Below are 18,296 nucleotides of genomic sequence, written 5' to 3'. Positions count from 1 at the left end.
CAAAAATGTCCTTGTAATGCTCGATTACAAAATAGATGAGATCTTGTAACAACTGGATATTAAATAAGATTCTCTCCATTGGTCTTGAGTGATTTTACTACAGTTGCAAACTCTACAGTGTAACCAACAAACTTTTCAACATTTATGCCGACTAAGTGACTTGCTAGCTGCTTGAGAATTGTTGATACACCTGCTGTTCTAGGATTGGCTGTAAGATTTTCCTTTTTGCTAACAAATTTCAAAATTGCATATTCCAGTGATTAATGGTTTGCTTGTTTCAGTACAAGAAAAACAGGATTTTGAAATATTTTGAGTTTCAGCCCCTTTTTATATAAATATTTCCAAATTCTAGGGCATGACAACTACAATGTGTTAATCAAAGGAAGGGTACACCACCAATATAGTCTATTTTATATTGGTATCTCATTTAGGGGAGGCAGTTTATGTACACAAGCTTTATATGAGAGAAGTATTAGCCCTCTACTGGTCAGATCTGTTTGCACTGCATTAGGACTCTTGGTGGCTAGAAGATAAATGTATTTGTCTTTATTGAGATACTGATTTAAGAATTAGTACTTTCTGCCACACACTTTATTTCAGAATGGGAGAGAAAGGTTTAGGATAAAAGTCAGTTGTACATTGATTTGAACCTCGAGTATAAATTGTTCATGGAAGGGAGTGGAGGAAAAGAGTTATTTAAAAAAAAATCTTACTTGGCACTCAGTGCATGGAGTAACTGAGATAGGACTGATATTGTAGGTTGAAAGTTCTTTAGATCCTGCAAATGCAGATGCTCTGAAGCTTCATAAAATGGACATTATCACAATTTTTCCTCATTCACTTATATCTCTTCTACCAAGTTACCCATAAGGTAGCATTTCACTGCATCCCAGTAATAACTACTACAACAGTCAAGTAAACTAAACAGCTGCACTTGCTGATAAATTGCATTTATTTTATCAAGTTAGATTTTTATTCACTGTGAATACCGATACAGAAAAGAAATTTGGCCTAAGAGTAGCTCATTGAATACATGCATTTGGCTCCTTTTATTGGGCAGGAAGAGTTTTCATTTGTGTGCTTTTTGGAGTTGGAATGGTAAACTGCACGAATAAGTGAGTAAAAGTTACTTGTTACCAGTGATGCCAAGTGTCCTGATGTGATTATAAAATGTGCAACTTTAATGCTTTTGTAAGTTTGCTGATTTAAAACAATTAGAGAAGGGGAGTGGGAATGATAGAATTCTTTTCATCCATTTTAAATTACAGATGCCACCCTTCCGATGTTGTATACCATTACATGTTACAAAACTAGAAATATTTGGCCGGGTACCTGATTCTAGTTAGTTCTATATTAGGGAGATGGATCAAATGGACATGACATCAGAAGATGAGATTAGAAATGATATAACCGCATTTAAAATATGAAAGGGAGAAACATTAAATAAACTAATGGAACTCAAAGTGGATAAGATCCTTTGTCCGGATGGATTGCATTGCACATTTTAAAAGAATCTAGGGAGGAGATAACAGACATTGTTACAAAAATTTACAATCAGCTTAACATCAGTAGTACGAAAAATAATGGAATCCTGACTAAAGGAGAAAATAGAAAAACATCGAGAAACCAAAAAGTATAATAGTGAATAGTCAGCATGGATCTCAAAATGGAAAGTCTTGTTTGACTAACCTCATTGAATTCTTTGAGGAGATAACAGAGAGAACAGACAGGGTAATGCATTTGGTGCAATATATCGAGGTTTCCAAAAGGGCTTTGGCAAGGTACCACATAATGGACTAATGAATAAACTCAAAGCATGCAGAGTCAGGACACAAGTAGCAGAATGGATAGCTAGTTGGCTGCAGGACAAAGCAGCGTAGGGGTAAAGTGTAGCTATTCAGAGTGGCAAAAGTTGGATAGTGGGGTCCCACAAGGATCAGGGCTGGGACTATTGTTGATCACATTTTACATGAATGAATTAGACTTTGGAATCAAAAACACAATTTCTAAATTTGCGGACGACACCAAATTGGGAAGGAGACTTAACAAAGAGGGGGACTGCAACACATTACAAGAAGATATTAAACTTGCAGAAAGGGCATATAATTGGCAAAGGAATATCAACATAGATAAGTGTGAAGTATTACATTTTGGTAAGAAAAATACAACCTGGAAAATAAGAACCTAAATCGGGTAGAGGAGCAAAGGGATCTGGGAGTACAATTACACAAATCCCTGATGTTAGCAACACAGATTAATAAGACCATAAAGGAAGCAAACCAAGCACCAAGCTTTATTTCTAAAGGGGTATTATTGAAAAGTAGAGAAGTTGTAATAAGCTACTATTGAACCTTGGTTAGACCACACTTGGAGCACTTTGTACAATTCTGGTTGCCACTTTATAAAAATGATTTGGAGGCACTGAGAGGATGCAATAAAGAGTTGCAAAGATAATAGCATAAGTGCTTATCAGGAAAGGATGAACAGCCTGGGTCTCTTTTCTGTTGAAAAGAGAATGCTGAAGGGTGACCTAATCGAGGTTTTTAAAATTATAAAAGATTTTGATAGAGTAGACAGAGAGAGACAGTGGTTCCACTTGTGGGCAAGAGTAAAACTAAAGGCCATCAGTATAAGATAGTCACCAAGAAAACAAATAAGGAATGCAGAAGAAACTTTATGCAGAGACAAGTGGGAGTAGTATAGATGTATTTAAGGGAAGCTAGATAAACATTTAAGGGAGACGTGAATAAAGGATTATACTGCACCAGTTAGGTGAGGAAGGATGAGAGGAGCCTTGGGATTAACATGGACTGGTTGGGCCAAATGGCCTGTTTCTGTGCTGTATATTCTATGAGTCAACGGCGCTTGAGATGGCTTGGCCATGTGAGCCGCATGGAAGATGGCAGGATCCCCAAAGACACATTGTACAACGAGCTCGCCACTGGTATCAGACCCACCGGCCGTCCATGTCTCCGCTATAAAGACGTCTGCAAACGCGACATGAAATCCTGTGACATTGATCACAAGTCGTGGGAGTCAGTTGCCAGCGTTCGCCAGAGCTGGCGGGCAGCCATAAAGACGGGGCTAAAATGTGGCGAGTCGAAGAGACTTAGTAGTTGGCAGGAAAAAAGACAGAGGCGCAAGGGGAGAGCCAATTGTGCAACAGCCCCGACAAACAAATTTCACTGCAGCACCTGTGGAAGAGCCTGTCACTCTAAAATTGGCCTTTATAGCCACTCCAGGCGCTGCTTCACAGACCACTGACTACCTCCAGGCGCGTATCCATTGTCTCTCGAGATAAGGAGGCCCAAAAGAAAAAGAAAAGAAAGAGAATATTCTATGTAATATATCAGTATCACTCTGTAACCAGTTAACAGGAGATGCATAAGAGAGGTCCAGGATGACTCTCATTCCAGTTTTCCTTCTTTTAAAAAGAAGCTACCTATTCTTGGTAGCATCCTCAAAATTAGAAATGTGTTTTGCGATGAACTATGGAGGAGGCCTATCTTTGAACATTTGAGCATCACACCATGCACTTGAATCCATTTCAATTGCACAATCTCTGAAAATTCTCTTGAAAGTTTGCCTACAGACAAGGAAATAAATTAGTTCATTTTAATATTGAAATGAATGTGACAGTCCCTGAATGTTTCTTTGTTAACTCATTTTTTAAATCATGAACTCATGACTTTTTAATGCCAATTTGATTTTAGTTCCTGGATAATGTACACCACCTGAACCATTCCTGGACTGTGATGAGTGATCAGGGTTTGAAGATATACCTGAAATTGTATCAGTACTTTTGAAATATATCCCGTTTAAACACCTTTTTTTTTCCTTCACAGGTGCAGGCGGCTTAATCTCCAGCCTTTGGCTTACCTCTGGCGTCGAAACCAGGAAGATTTGCTGAGAGAAATGATATTGTCTAATGTTCAAGCCATGATAATCAAAGTCGCAGCTTTTGGTAGGTATCCAGGCTGCATGGGAGCAGTCTATTAACACAACATAATCCCAGTTCTTTGTATAACCACAACCTGCAAATGAGCAGCTGTCAAATATCAGAGAAAAAGTTCAAATCATCAATCATTTTTTTATAAAACTGTAAAGAGATCTGCCAGAGGCGAACACATTTGAGCACAAAACAATTTGGAGAGATAAGGAAAAGGCAGGATGCTGGAAAATGACTGCCAGAGGTAGGTAATTACTTTTAAATGCCTTTAATCAAACCTGTCAATATCACATGTTATTAGACAGTTTAAGAAGCAGAAGGAGAAGAATTTTATTAGTCTGCATTCCTTTAAAAATAGTAAACAGAAAGTAGCTTGAAATCGATATGTCTGCCGCACAGATTAATGAGGCTTTAAAGAAAAATATGATCATGTTGTATTTAATAAACCACATTGCACTCCTTTTATGTTAGTTTGCATTTATTGAAAAGACTGCCTTTTTACACATTGAAGTGAATAGCTTGTAGGCTGCTTCATTTTATAGTTCACTGTCAGTCAGTATTAAGTTTGCTTCAGGATGAAGATTGATGCTGTGTAAAAAGCATTGTCCACAAAACCCAATTCCTGACAATAGTCACGGTGCATTCCTAGTCTCTGAATCATATGCATTGCCTCCTTTCCCCAAAGTCTATCTTAAACTATTGTACCAAGTTATTGTCAGCAACTTTACAATTGCAGTGAAAATATATTACAAGCAATGTAGGGAATTGTATGGAGCATGTACTTAGTTTAATTTAATTCTTTTACTGTGTTAGTATATACACTGCTTTGTGAATAAATAGTCGATTGTCTCAGTGAAAACAGTGGCCTTGTGATACTCATATTTGCATCAGTCACAATATTCAGAATGTTATTGCTATTTCACCTCAAAGTGATGACCACATTGAATAAAGAAAGCATTGCATAACTGTAGTTATCACCTGTTGATCTGTATCATATGATACAGTCTAGTCTATGCATTTAAAAAGACAGCCCTGTAATAAGATATTGTACCACTTTGTGCTCTGATTCCTTACTTGTGCCTGAGCTATCATAGGAACAAGAAAAGGCCATTCAGTCCCTCAAGGCTAATCTGCTTCATGACTTACAAATGATGGCTCATGAAAGACATTTCCTCAAACATGTTCGCTATTTTATTTTTGTCAATTTATTGCTCTAGGTCCCTGTTAGTTATATTTCACACCAGTAAAAATAAAAACATTATTACAGAGGAATTAGCTGTAAAACTTAATTGTTTATATGCAAGCAGGAGCTCTTTTTCCTGAGTGCCAAGTTTTTAAAAGCAACAGTACCATCTTTATCTTTACCCTTAAATATATTCCCCTACTTAGGTTAAAAGTTCAGGAGTTCGAGGAGTGCACAATCCAAGAGGAGGTCTCACACCTCTTCAGTATGAGAGAGAGAGAGATTGCAGATGTGAATTGGACTACCACTTCTCTGTTGATGCAGTTCTGAAAATACTTCATTTCATCACACAGGTGTAACAACATTATATTAATCTCTGGTCTGAAGCAGACATTATTACTTAATGAAGCCCCATCTAGTAGTTGATTTATAAATCCCTTAATACTTGTCTATTTCCTCAATGATTTGAAAATAGATATTCTTTATCCTATTTTTGTGTTGGCATCATTTGCATCACTCGCCCATTTGTGATGCAGAGTGGGCAGTGACCTTCTCTCAGGTCTTATCTTTGTATCCATTGTTCCTATGAATGATGAAATCAGTTCATGTTCCTCTCCAGCATCTGCTTGGTGCCTCTTTAAATAGTGGAAGTCGAGGTCTGGCCAAAGGCAATTTTGAGTGTCAGTTGAATCCGACCCTTCGACGGCACACCACTTCATCAGGCTAATCTGTTGTGCCACCAGTTCATCTATCTCCTGAAGATTGCTTTGGTAGTACACAGAGTTCCATTGTGAAAATAGTTGAGTTACTGCCCATTCCAAAACAGAACCTCTCATATCAAGTTCGAATCACAAGGGAAGTGAGATTGAAAAGAAAGGTTACAAAGCTGAAGTTTACTTTCTGGCCTTAAATGAGATTCAGACAGTTGCAGAAATCTCTGGTTGATTACACGAATGTGCATCAACTGCTTTTTATGTTATCAGAATTCCGATGCTATTTAACTGCTTTGTAACTCATTCATAATTTTTATATATTTATGTATAATTGGGATCCAAATTATAGCTCGCGCTATAAATACTCTGAACATGACTACACTAACACTGGAGCAGTTTTTTGCAATCTCCTTTATTTGTTTTGGTGCAAAGTTTAATTTTGAAGTAACAGTTTCCAAAGCAGAAACGTAATCAATATAAAGAGAGCTGACAGAAATGACATTGGTAGTGACCTGAATCATCCCTTTGGCTAGACAAACCTGTTGTCTATGACTTGCTCATATTGTAAAATAGCAGACCGAGTTGGTCACAGACAAAGACTGCTTTGTTGAATAGCCACTTTGAGCCCAAATAGTTCTAGATTGTAATTAAATAGAAAATTACTACTGGCTTTTGGCTTTAGGCAAAGAGTTAGATATTATCTGATTTGGTTTCTCACCTGTTTGGAGCTGTGGTATTTATGCAAAAGAAAACTTGGACCCTTGGTGCTCTGCTATAATTGTGCAATGGCCAAATAATTTGATTTTCTTAAAGCTGGTTTAGGACCTGAAGATTTTTGTTTAACGTATCAGATTGTGGAGGAGGTAAGCTAAAAGATATTTGCTTATAGATGGATAATGTATATGTTAATGCTAAATTATTGTGAATATATTACAGATAAGAGATTAAAAGATTTGAGGGTCAATTTGGTATATATTTTTACTTGTTCATTTGTTAAAAGGATGAATTCATGGCTGTAACTTAAGTCTGACAGTTTGACAGTTGATATGGAAAAACATTACTAAACCACCTGCAAACGAGAGTTGTTTATGTAACTTCTCTATGCCAAGGGTTTTTGAATTAAAGTAATACCCAGGGGTTAAAGCCTCCTGTGGCCTTGGCCTTTTGTAATTATTTGAAAACTATACCCTGTAACTATTTAACATCTGAATTAAAACCTTTAGAATGAAATCCATCACAAGATAGCTGATCTCTGGATCAGAGCTGCTATCTTTGTCACGGCTCTGAGGCCAGATGCAAAAACATGATGTTTCCTCATTTAGCTTCAGCTCAAGATTTTAATTGTACAATTTAGTTTGTTAACCCTTGTTTCAATTTGATTGGATCTTGGGTTATATTATTTTATTAGCTGTACCGTCTTAGAGGGGGTGCTAATGGTAGTGATTTCCCAGCGCCACCCCTACTGGTCCAATTAAATTAGGCTCAACACCTTTAACTCATGAGGCTAAGTGATCATTTTGCTTTAAAACCTGACAGACATATATTCAAATTTAAGGCTGCTGGGACTTTTCATGGAATATATGCATATTTTACATGGCAGATAATTATATCTGTGTAAAAAAATCACTTAAAACTGATGGAATAATAAAGAAGACTTTTACATAGGTTTTCATAGCAATTGGCACAACACAGACGCAGTTACAGAATAATTGGGCAAAAAGGCAAAAATTTAGAAGCTCCTTGTGGAATACAGTGGCAATTCTCGTTCAGTGTAGTTTTACTTGTGAGGAGCAAATGTTAAGGGAAGTGGTGGTGTAGTGGTATTGTCACTACATGAGCAACCCAGCGACCCAGGGTATTTCTCTGGGGACGTGGGTTCAAATCCCACCACAGCAGAAGGTGGAATTTGAATCCCATTAATAAATCTGGAATTAAAAGCTAGTCTAATGACCATGAAACCGTTGTCGATTGTTGTAAAAACCTCTCTGGTTCACTAATGTCCTTTACGGAATCTGCTGTCTTTACCTGGTCTGGTTGACATGTGACTCCAGAACCCACAGCAGTGTGGTTGACTCTGAAATGGCCTAGCAAGCCACTCAATTGTACCTAACCGCTACGAAGTCAATAAAACAGAATGAAACCGGATGAACCACCCAGCATCGACCTAGGCAACAATGCAAAACTGGGCATCCATGAGGCGCTGTGGGCCATCAGCAACAGATTTGTACTGAACCACAATCTGTAACCTCATAGCCTGGCATATTCCTCACTCTACCGTTACCATCAAGCCAGGAGACCAACCCTGATTCAGTGAAGAGTGCAGGAGGTGTAAACCTGGTGAAGCTACAACACAGGACTACTTGCGTGCCAAACTGCGTAAGCAGCATGCGATAAACAGAGCTAAGCGATCCCATAACTAACGGATCAGATCTAAGCTCTGCCACATCCAGCCGTGAATGGTGGTGGACAATTAAACAACTAACTGGAGGAGGTGGCTCCACAAATATTCCCATCCTCAATGATGGGAGAGCCCAGCACATCAGTGCGAAAGATAAGGCTGAAGCATTTGCAACAATCTTCAGCCAGAGGTGCCGAGTTGATGATCCACCTTGGCCGCCTCCTGAAATCCCCAGCATCACAGATCCAGACTTCAGCCAAGTCGATTCACTCCGCGAGATATCAAGGCAAGACTGAAGGCACTGGATACTGCAGATGCTACGGGCCCTGACAATATTCCAGCAATAGTACTGAAGACCTGTGCTCCAGAACTTGCTGCACCCCTAGCCAAGCTGTTCCAGTACAGCTACAACACTGGCATCTACCCGGCAATGTGGAAAATTGCCCAGGTATGTCCTGTACACAAAAAGCAGGACAAGTCCAACTCGGCCAATTACCGCCCTATCAGTCTACTTTCAATCATCAGTAAAGTGATGGAAAGTGTCATCGACAGTGTTCTTATAATCTGCTCAGTGACACTTAGTTTGGGTTCTACCAGGGCCACTCAGCTCCTGACTTCATTACAGCCTTGGTTCAGACATGGACAAAAGAGATGAACTCGAGGTGAGGTGAGAGTAACTGCCCTTGACATCAAGGCAGCATTTGATCGAGTGTGGCATCAAGGAGCCCTAGCAAAACTGAAGTCAATGGGAATCAGGGGGAAAACTCTCTGCTGGTTGGAGCCACATCTAGCGCAAAGGGAAGATGGTTGTGGTTGTTGGAGGTCAATCATCTGAGCTCCAGGACATCACTGCAGGAGTTCCTCAGGGTAGTGTCCTAGGCCCACCCATCTTCAGCTGCTTCATCAATGACCTTCCTTCAATCATAAGGTCAGAAGTGGGGATGTTCGCTGATGATTGCACAATGTTCAGCACCATTCGCAACTCCTCAGACACTGAAGCAGTCCATGTAGAAATGCAGCAGAACCTGGACAATATCCAGGCTTGAGCTAATAAGTGGCAAATAACATTTGCACCACACAAGTGCCAGGCATTGACCATCCCCAACAAGACAGAATCTAACCATCTCCGCTTGACATTCAATGGCATTACGATCGCTGAATCCCCAATATCAACATCCTAGGGGCTAACATTGACCAGAAACTGAACTGGAGTAGCCATATATATACCTTGACTACAAAAGCAGGTCAGAGGCTAGGAACCCTGTGGCGAGTAACTTACCTCCTGACTGCCCAAAGCCTGTCCACCATCTACGAGGCACAAGTCAGGAGTGTGATGGAATACTCTCCACTTGCCTGGATGGGTGCATCTCCAACAACACTCAAGAAGCTCAACACCATCCAGGACAGAGCAGCCCACTTGATTGGCACCCCATCCACAAACATTCACTCCCTCCATCACCGATGCTCAGTGGCAGCAGTGTGTACCATCTACAAGATGCACTGCAGCAACGCACCAAGGCTACTTCGACAGCACCTTCCAAACCCGCGACCTCTACCAACTAGAAGGACAAGGGTAGCAAATGCATGGGAATACCACCACCTGCAAGTTCCCCAACAAGTCACATACCATCCTGTCTTGGGACTATATCGCCGTTCCTTCACTGTCGCTGGGTCAAAATCCTGGAACTCTCTTCCTAACAGCACTGTGGTGTACCTACCTCACATGGACTGCAGCGGTTCAAGAAGGCATCTCACCACCACCTTCTCAAGGGCAATTAGGGATGAGCAATAAATGCTGGCCTAGCCAGCGATGCCCACATCCCATGAATGAATAAAAAACAATCAACCTGTACAACTGAAGACAAGATAAATCGAATGGAAAAGTGCTGTTTCTTTCCTTCGTGATGACAAATGTGGCGACAAATTCAGTTTTTAAAGATCTTTTGGAATCATCATGAAGTTAACTATTGGCAGCTAATATAATTCGCTCATGAAATTGGAGATATTTGGCACTGAAATTGCCCCATTAATATTAGGTGATTTTGAAAGATGGTAGTCTTTAACGGGAGAAGAGGCACCTAATGACAGTTTTATCAGGAGTATCCTTCCTGTTTTTAATCTTATTAGTTTTAATGGAGATTACATTGAAATCACCCCATAGGTGTTAACTAAATTGAATACCCAATAAATCAAAAGCAGTATACCTTTACAGTGCTTGTGCTGAATAGCTACATTTGTGATTTTTCTAATTTGTCAAATAAACAGGTTGTTCCACTGGTCTCTATTTTGTAATCTTTATCTGGGTACCCAGACATCAAATACGTAAAGTAATTGTTATGTGCATTTTCAACTGGCTCTGATGCATAGGTAGAATACAGTTATCCTTTTGTCTGTCTGAGAAATAAGTTTGCTGGGAGCGGTCTTAACATTTCTATCATACATCTGTTTAAATCGAACTGCTGCAAAACTGGATTTTATTCAATTTGAAATATTGATTTTGTAAGTGACCATTTCATTCATTACTAGCTGATTTCTTGTCACAATGCTCATGAAGCATTCATTTTTCTCTGCTTGTCACCGTGTCTCTGCTCATCTCCCCTTCTAATTAATTCCATCTTTCCCTTTCTCTGTGATTTTCACTTGCTTTCCCTCTTCATCCCTCTCTCTCTCTTTGATCATCTGCAGTGTTTCTTTACTCTTTTCTTTCCCCTTTCAATAGGCACTGAGATGGAAACATACAAAAATGATATGGGAAGGGGAATAGTGAAATTGGACTAGGTGCCTTGTGCAATGGAGAAAACACTGGAACAGACTTGATGGGCTGAATGGCCTGTTTCCGTGTTGTAACTTACTAGTAATCTTTTTCAAGCAACTATCTGATTCCCTTTACAAAATGGACTCTGTTGCAATAACTTTTTGTAACACAGAATTTCCCATTCTAATTATCTTCACTGTATACAAAACGTTTCCAATTGCCATTACAATTTTTTGTGTGTGATTTATCTTAAAATTGTTTCCTTTATTATCATCTTATTGACAGATGGTAAAAGACTACTACTTTTTTTTAAATCACTTTATCATAATCAGGTCACTCCTTAACTGCCTCAGCTCAAGTTGAAAAATCCCTAATTTCTCAAGTCTTAACTTCAGTCCTTCATCCCAAATAATATCCTTGTGAATCCACATTGTACACTATCCATTGCTTTAATATCTTTATTACTTATCATCTTCTTTTACATTGAACTGCATCCTCTGCCCTTCCTGTTAGCCTATCTATGTTTTTGTGCTGCCACTCATAATCCTCATCATGATTTGCCATGACCCTCAATTTGTGATCATCAAATTTGAAATAATAATTCCTCAGCTCCTAAATCCAAATCATATATGTTTACAGTAATTAGGAGCAGTCCCATGACAAACCCCTGTGGAAAACACTCACCGCATTTTTTTCAGTCTGACAACCTTCCTTTTACCCATACTCTTGAGTATAAAGTGGTATTCATCACTTTATACTTCCTACTTGTTCACTGAAGTTAGCAAACAAGGGAAAATATTCTCGTAGAGGATTTAAACTGACGCCAAAAAAACCTCGGCATTCTGGCATTTTGTGTAGACTGAGATAGTTAAGTACACGTATTTCATTCCTGGTTACACAAAAGATGAGTACGTTCAAACTTAATACAGTGTAATAGTGATCTGTGACTCTAAGGATTTGACTATATTTTTTTCTGCACAACTTGTCTAGAATATGACGTGGGTAATTTCTTGAAATGCAGTTATCAGGCTCAGGAAACAGATTTGAGAAATCCTTGTACTGAAAAAAAGTCAGTTCATCAGTAAAGGTTATTTTCAGTGATTTGAGAAGAAATATCACTGAATTTATAGCACATATTTTATTAATTAGAATTTTTATCATTACTGTTTCTTGATTTAAGAAAAGTCAAAAGTATTCTGTTATCATTCAACTTATACCATGCTGTAACTTGTTTTAGTTACAGTATTTCAAAGATCACTTCTTTCCTGTCTTTGAAGAGCAGTTACAGATACCATGTTCCAACTTGTCTGTTGCATCTCAGTTGTGCATATGACTGTTGGGACATAGCAATTGGTTTGCTGACAGCAGAATTAATACATTTTTAAGTGTTGTTCTTTGGTGGTGTTGCAAAATACTATCTATGTACAAATCAAATTTAAATAATTCAACTCTGTATTTGTTAATTTGAGGGATGTGTAGTCATATAAAATAGTTTAATTCAACTGTTTTTATGTTACACCTACTATGAATAGATTACTTAACCAGAAGGGAAAAACACACTTGTTCCTGAAAGACAGTTTTAAAGCAACACCATCTGATTTTCCTCCTTTGTATTCTACAGAGCCACTCCCTGTTATCACCCATTCTTTCCCCTCCCACTAGTTAATTATGTGCTTGCTCTGTCTAAGGAGAATATTGTATTATCATATTGTCTCTCGTGCACTCCTCTTGAACCCAATGTTTGTGCGGGATCTCTACAGGTTCCTCCTGTAAGTTGAATGCAAAGACTGCCAGAGATGTTTGATTTTGGATTGAAGGGATTTAATCAATGTGTCCTAGATTTAAAAAGAAGGTCAATACACAAGCCTAAGTAGCTTATAGTGGGACCAAAGCTCCAACAGCATAGCTGCCTTACTTCCCAAACTTTAAGACGAACCCTTTGTGATTTGTAAGAACATTTTGAGTGTCCTCGCGCTTGATATGTTCTTTAAGGCCTTTCAGACTTCCCTATCATTTCATTGAGATACTAGCATCACAACAATTCCTAATTACCTCATTAATAGTTGAGAAGAGATTGCTCAGGCATTTGGGGTCCCATTTTAAGCACTTGTACAAAAGTATTGATTAGATAGTACACTTTGTCTTGCAATGCCATGATGAGATTCAGTGTACCGAAATAGAATCTGGGGTTCGCGGGAACTACACAAGTTGTGATTCCACCCATGGCATTGCTTCTGGACCTCAGTAGTCCAGAAGATGACAGACTTGCTCATTATCTCAAGACTGAGTATATTGTCCTGTGTAGTTGTAAGGCAGAAGGAATCTTTGCTTTCAAGTGGTGGACAAACATAAACAATGCAAAGTACCAACCTTCAGTGGTACCCTAGTGTTCTTCACAAAATGGCTTCAAAACTGCTGCATGCCCAAAGCTTTAAATGCCACATATCTGGCGTTGCCTGGATGATAAACTAGGCAAAGACCATATACTGGAATGAACCCACATTGCAATATCTCTAACAGTGAAGATATTCGCTAGGCTACACTTCTGTGAACTGCAAGTGGTCACAGCTGCAGCTGTCATGCAACATCGTCTCAATTTTTACATCCAAGACCTTAAAATGGAAGAGGAAGGTCATATGGTTCTACCCCAAAAGTTCTTAGAGATCATTATTTTGAAGAGTGTCATTTTGGCCCACTGGTAGCACACTTGCTTTTGAGTCAAAAGGTCATGGATTCAACCGCCACTACAGACGTGAGCAAATAATCAATGCTAACACAGTGCAATACCACAGGAGTGCAGCATTGTCAGAGGAGCCATTCCTTAAATAAAATGTTAGACAGAGGTGCTATCTGCCTCTGTAGGTGGGCATGAAAGATTCCATGAAGAGCAGCGAAGGAGTTAGCAGAATTATTTGTTCATGCATGTCTTTATAGACAGTTAAAACAAGTTACTTTTTTTAAGAGTCTGCATTTATGTAGTACCTGATAATGTCTCTCAGAAAAGAATTTTTTTAAAATAAAATAAGTTTCTTTGACATGCAGTCACTTTTCAATTTCTATAAACATTTCACTCTACCTTGTGGAGTGGAGTGGTGTTTTACCATTTTGAGACACCTGGGGCCAGATTTTCAAAGAGCTTCAGAGGCGAACAAGGAGGCAGGAGGGCCTGTAATTTCACACTTTGCCAGCATTTTCCAACATTTTTGAGCTGGCTGGATCGGTGGGTGGGCTGGGGGTGGGGGGAGTGTGTGGGGGTGGGGGGGGTGGAGGTGACTGCTGCCTGCCTGCCTGCAAATGGCATGTAGCTCATTAGGCAACCTAATGGGCTTACTAAGGCCACTCTGCTGACGCCGACCGGAATTTTCCGGTCAGCATGTGGGCCTCCTCCCCCTGCTGAGGGCAAAACCTGGCTGAGGGATGGAGGCAGCCTCCTGATGCCAGGCGTGGGTTGGGGGGGGGTGCCCTGCGCTCCATCTTAAAATTTAACCCCAGCAACTGATATTGGCAGAGGGCCACGACTGTGACTACTGGCTGTCCTGTGCCCCTCCACGATGACGACCTGGCAGCTGTGACCTCTTCATAATTTTGTTTTTTTCTATCTTGAGGCGCCCTCTCTTTCACCTACCTACATCGACAGCTCCCACCTCTGATGGTTGAGCTGTCAGTGCTGGAGGGCCTCCTATTGGACCTCCAGACTTGGGAGCCTGTCTGCCATTGTTAATTGGACAGGAACCCCAGAGGTGGCCACTTAATTGGCCACCTCCTCAAAAATTGCTTCCGGGGTCCCAATTCCAGCAGTTCCGGGTTCCAGAATTCTGCCTGGCATCACCCTGGAACAAAATCGAGCCTCTGGGCTTTAATTTGCAACATCTGGTTGTGCGTTAAAAATTGACTCCTGTAGTGTAGAAATAAATACTTTGGAGCCTATTGAATTGAGAATGTATCAGTAGAGAATAAAGCTACATTTTGTGAAAGAAGTCTATCTACAAAATTTCCAAAATGAGTTTAAATGAAATGTTTAAAGTCAAGTTTTTTTTTCGATGAATTTATAGTGCCATGCTCGGCCCCCATCTGCCCAGAATGAGGCACATTAGTTTTGTCATGAGCATTGATTTTAAACTGTTACTGGAGTGAAGAAAGGACTTGTTAAACAGCTCAGCCATGGCTGGAAAAAACATTTGCATATTAGCAAACAGTGTTTGGAAGAACAAAGCTTCCATTACCTGACACATTCAACCCACAATGGACTTTTGATCACCGTTGAAGGTGGGGAGCTCGCATTCCAGGTTGACTGCGAAGATGGCCGAGTACTCAAACGGACATGGTCAAACCAGCTAGTCACATGATTAACCTGCTGAGCAACCTGAGTTTTTTGAATTTGTACAAACAGTTTGGGCAGAAAGTCTGTTTGCTCCTGGACTGAGAAGTTCTCTCTTCTGTCTGCTCCCATCCGTTTCTCACAAGCCTCTGAATCCACTGAAGACACATGAACCCCAAGAGAGAAAAGTCTCCTACAGCAAACAAGGTTTAAGAAGAATACTGGGCCCCAACGAAAAGCAAGATCTACCTACAATCAAGGACTCCACAGTGAGCTCGAAGACCCGTAACAAAAACTATTCCTCTTCAGATATTGCCTCAAACTTTTCTACTTTATTTCTTCTCTTTTCTGTCTGTATTTGCATGTGTATATCACGTATGCGTGCTAGCGTAGGTGCGTCGTGTATCCATAGGCATCAACCGAATTAGAGTCTTAAGTTTAATAAATTTCAACTTTTCTTCTTTAAACCTAAGAAAGGCTGTTTGTGCTGGTTTCTTTGCCTTATAATTGGAAAGCGGTGAACAAGGATTCACCAAGGGAGAGCTAAAAACACAGTGTGTTTAAAATTAAACCCTGTTACGGTAAGACCAGGTGAAGGCTGCGAGGGAACCCTAGACACCTTTCTCACCTGGTTGTAACAGTAGATTAATATGCGGCATTTATTAAGCGATCATGCATTTTTTTTTCCCTAGACACAGCTTAATGTATCTGAAAAGAGAAACTGCTTGATGGTTTATTGGTAAGGACCTGGAATGTGAATACACTATAATAGAACTTGCCGAGGAAAATAAGAAAAAACCTGCAAAGAATTAAGTGGAAAAAGACCAGCAATGAAAATATGAAGCAGTTGAGGGAATCAAATAACAGATGACAGGGTGAACTATGAACTTCATAGGATCACTAGAATTGTATTAAGATGTTCCCAGCAAGCATTAGTCAGCTTTAGTGGTTTAGTTAGCAATTCTGCACATTTCTCCAGCTGAGATGTGAAGGCAGTTGGAAAAAAAAAGATGGTTTGAACTATTTTATTGAATTTGTTTAAACAACGATGGCCATTATATTACTTATCTACTATAATCTCATAATTCAACTGAGCATGTTTCCTTTTCTTTTTTCCTCTTATTTTTTGTTTACTTTCCTTTATCAGACCCCTCTCAATCACTTGTCATTGACCAGTCACATCTACTGCAGAAAACCAGTACATATGCAAAGTATATTTTGGTGAATATTCTCCCAACGTTTCAAACTAAATTCAGGGTTACTGTCATCCTCTTTGATCCACACTGATTTCAAACATTAAGATCTAACTCTCATTCTTGTTTAGTTACCCACTGTTTAAGAAATGCTGCTTGTTTCTTTGGCAACCAGAAATGTTCAGGTTGACCAACTGTTGTACAATATTTCAATACCAATGTTATAGCTACTTGAAGTAAATATGAAAAGCTAATTGAAACTCTTGAAGACTACTTTATTAAAACATTTTCTTCACTATTTTCTTTTACAAATTAATTTTGATTTGGTGTAGCTACTATACAGGAAAAGTGTCTTTAAAGTCATTGATGGAAGTCCATAATTACATAGATGTTAATGCCAAGGTCAGTCATTTAATTATCACACAAGAATTCTTTAATTAAATTTTAATTGCATAATTTTGCTAAATTTAGTGACATTGATGTCCAGCTCTGAAGTCCTAATTATTTTGACTGTATATCATTAGACAAACATTTCAAGGTTGTGAGCTGCTCATAGATCTTTTTGCTTATGGGGTGTGGGGTTGGGGGGAGGAGAGTCACTGTTTAAAAGAAGCACTAAAATAAGTTAATTTAATAACACCTCTTTCCCATAAAAGCTTCCAAACCTTACTGATTTGGTGTTTAACTTTTTAATTATGAAGGCAGGATACAGACATTCTTTGCAGTAGATTACAACTGAACCAAGAATTTCTGAGCCACCCTGACTCTCCTTTATGGATGGCTTTTTATTAACCAACTCCAAAATTAATTTCCTGAAATCATTTGGCACCAATAGCCAAAATTGTATGTTGAGTTGGTGCTGTCAGAAAGTCTGTCTTGGATCATGTAATGTGGTGGTTTCTTCTTTATAATTTATCCATTTACCAAGTTTTCAGACATGACAGTGGGAGGCAACTTGTGCTACCCTGAGCCTATATTCTCAATGTAGATGGGAGTGTTGTAGGTGACATTGTTTACGTATAAGAAGAATTTCTGTTATCTTTCAGCTCATCTGCTGCTGAAACTGCGTCCATACTTTGATAGCTCTTCACTATTCCAATGCTTTCCTGGCCGGTCTACCATATTCCATTGAACTTGAACTAATCTAAATCTCTGCTCCCATATCTTATTTTGTATCAACCCCTGTGTTTCCCCATTATTCCTGTGTTTGCTGACTTACAATAGCTCCCAGTTTGGCAATACCTTGATTTTAAAATTAGTGTCCTTGTTTTTAAATCTCTTCATGGTCTCTCACCTCCCTATCTCTGACCTCCTCCAGCCCTGCAACCCTCCAAAATCTCTGTGCTTTTCCAATTCTGGCCCAATAATGGATCTCATAGCAATTAAACTGAGTATGTTGCTTTTTCTTTTTCCCTCTTATTTGTTGTTTCTTATTGGTCCCATGCAAATCCCTGATTTTAGTCATTTCACCTTCAAGTGCCTAGGACCTAAGCTCTGCAATTCCCTCCTAAAGCCTCTCTGTCTCCCTACTTCTCTCTCCTCCTTTAAGACACTCCTTCAAACCTTTCTCTTTGGTGTTCTGTCCTATTATCTCCTTCTGTAGCTCGGTGTCAAATGTTGTTTAATAACATTGCTGTGATCATGGATACTTTACTACTTTGAAGATACTATATATATATATATATATTATATATATATATATATATATATATATATAATATATTTTATTTATTTAGAGATACAGCACTGAAACAGGCCCCCTTCGGCCCACCGAGTCTGTGCCGACC

General features: G+C 39.2%; 1 protein-coding gene across 6 annotated transcripts in view; it reads left to right on the top strand.

Annotated features, from left to right (window-relative positions):
• dph6 (diphthamine biosynthesis 6) overlaps nt 1-18,296 on the top strand; it is a 391,285-nt gene that overhangs the window by 122,522 nt on the left and 250,467 nt on the right. For all 6 annotated transcript variants that reach the window (XR_010975725.1, XM_068039383.1, XM_068039384.1 and 3 more), the window contains one exon: nt 3,846-3,964. Coding sequence is in view for 5 of the 6 variants with exons in the window: in XM_068039383.1 (XP_067895484.1) it covers nt 3,846-3,964 (119 nt within the window). In the remaining variant the exon portion in view is untranslated. The remainder of the gene's footprint in view (nt 1-3,845; nt 3,965-18,296) is intronic.

Source organism: Heterodontus francisci, chromosome 9 (assembly GCF_036365525.1).
Source record: "Heterodontus francisci isolate sHetFra1 chromosome 9, sHetFra1.hap1, whole genome shotgun sequence".
In the NCBI taxonomy this organism is placed as follows: Eukaryota; Metazoa; Chordata; class Chondrichthyes; order Heterodontiformes; family Heterodontidae; genus Heterodontus; species Heterodontus francisci.
This window is presented reverse-complemented; position numbering and strand designations above follow the sequence as displayed.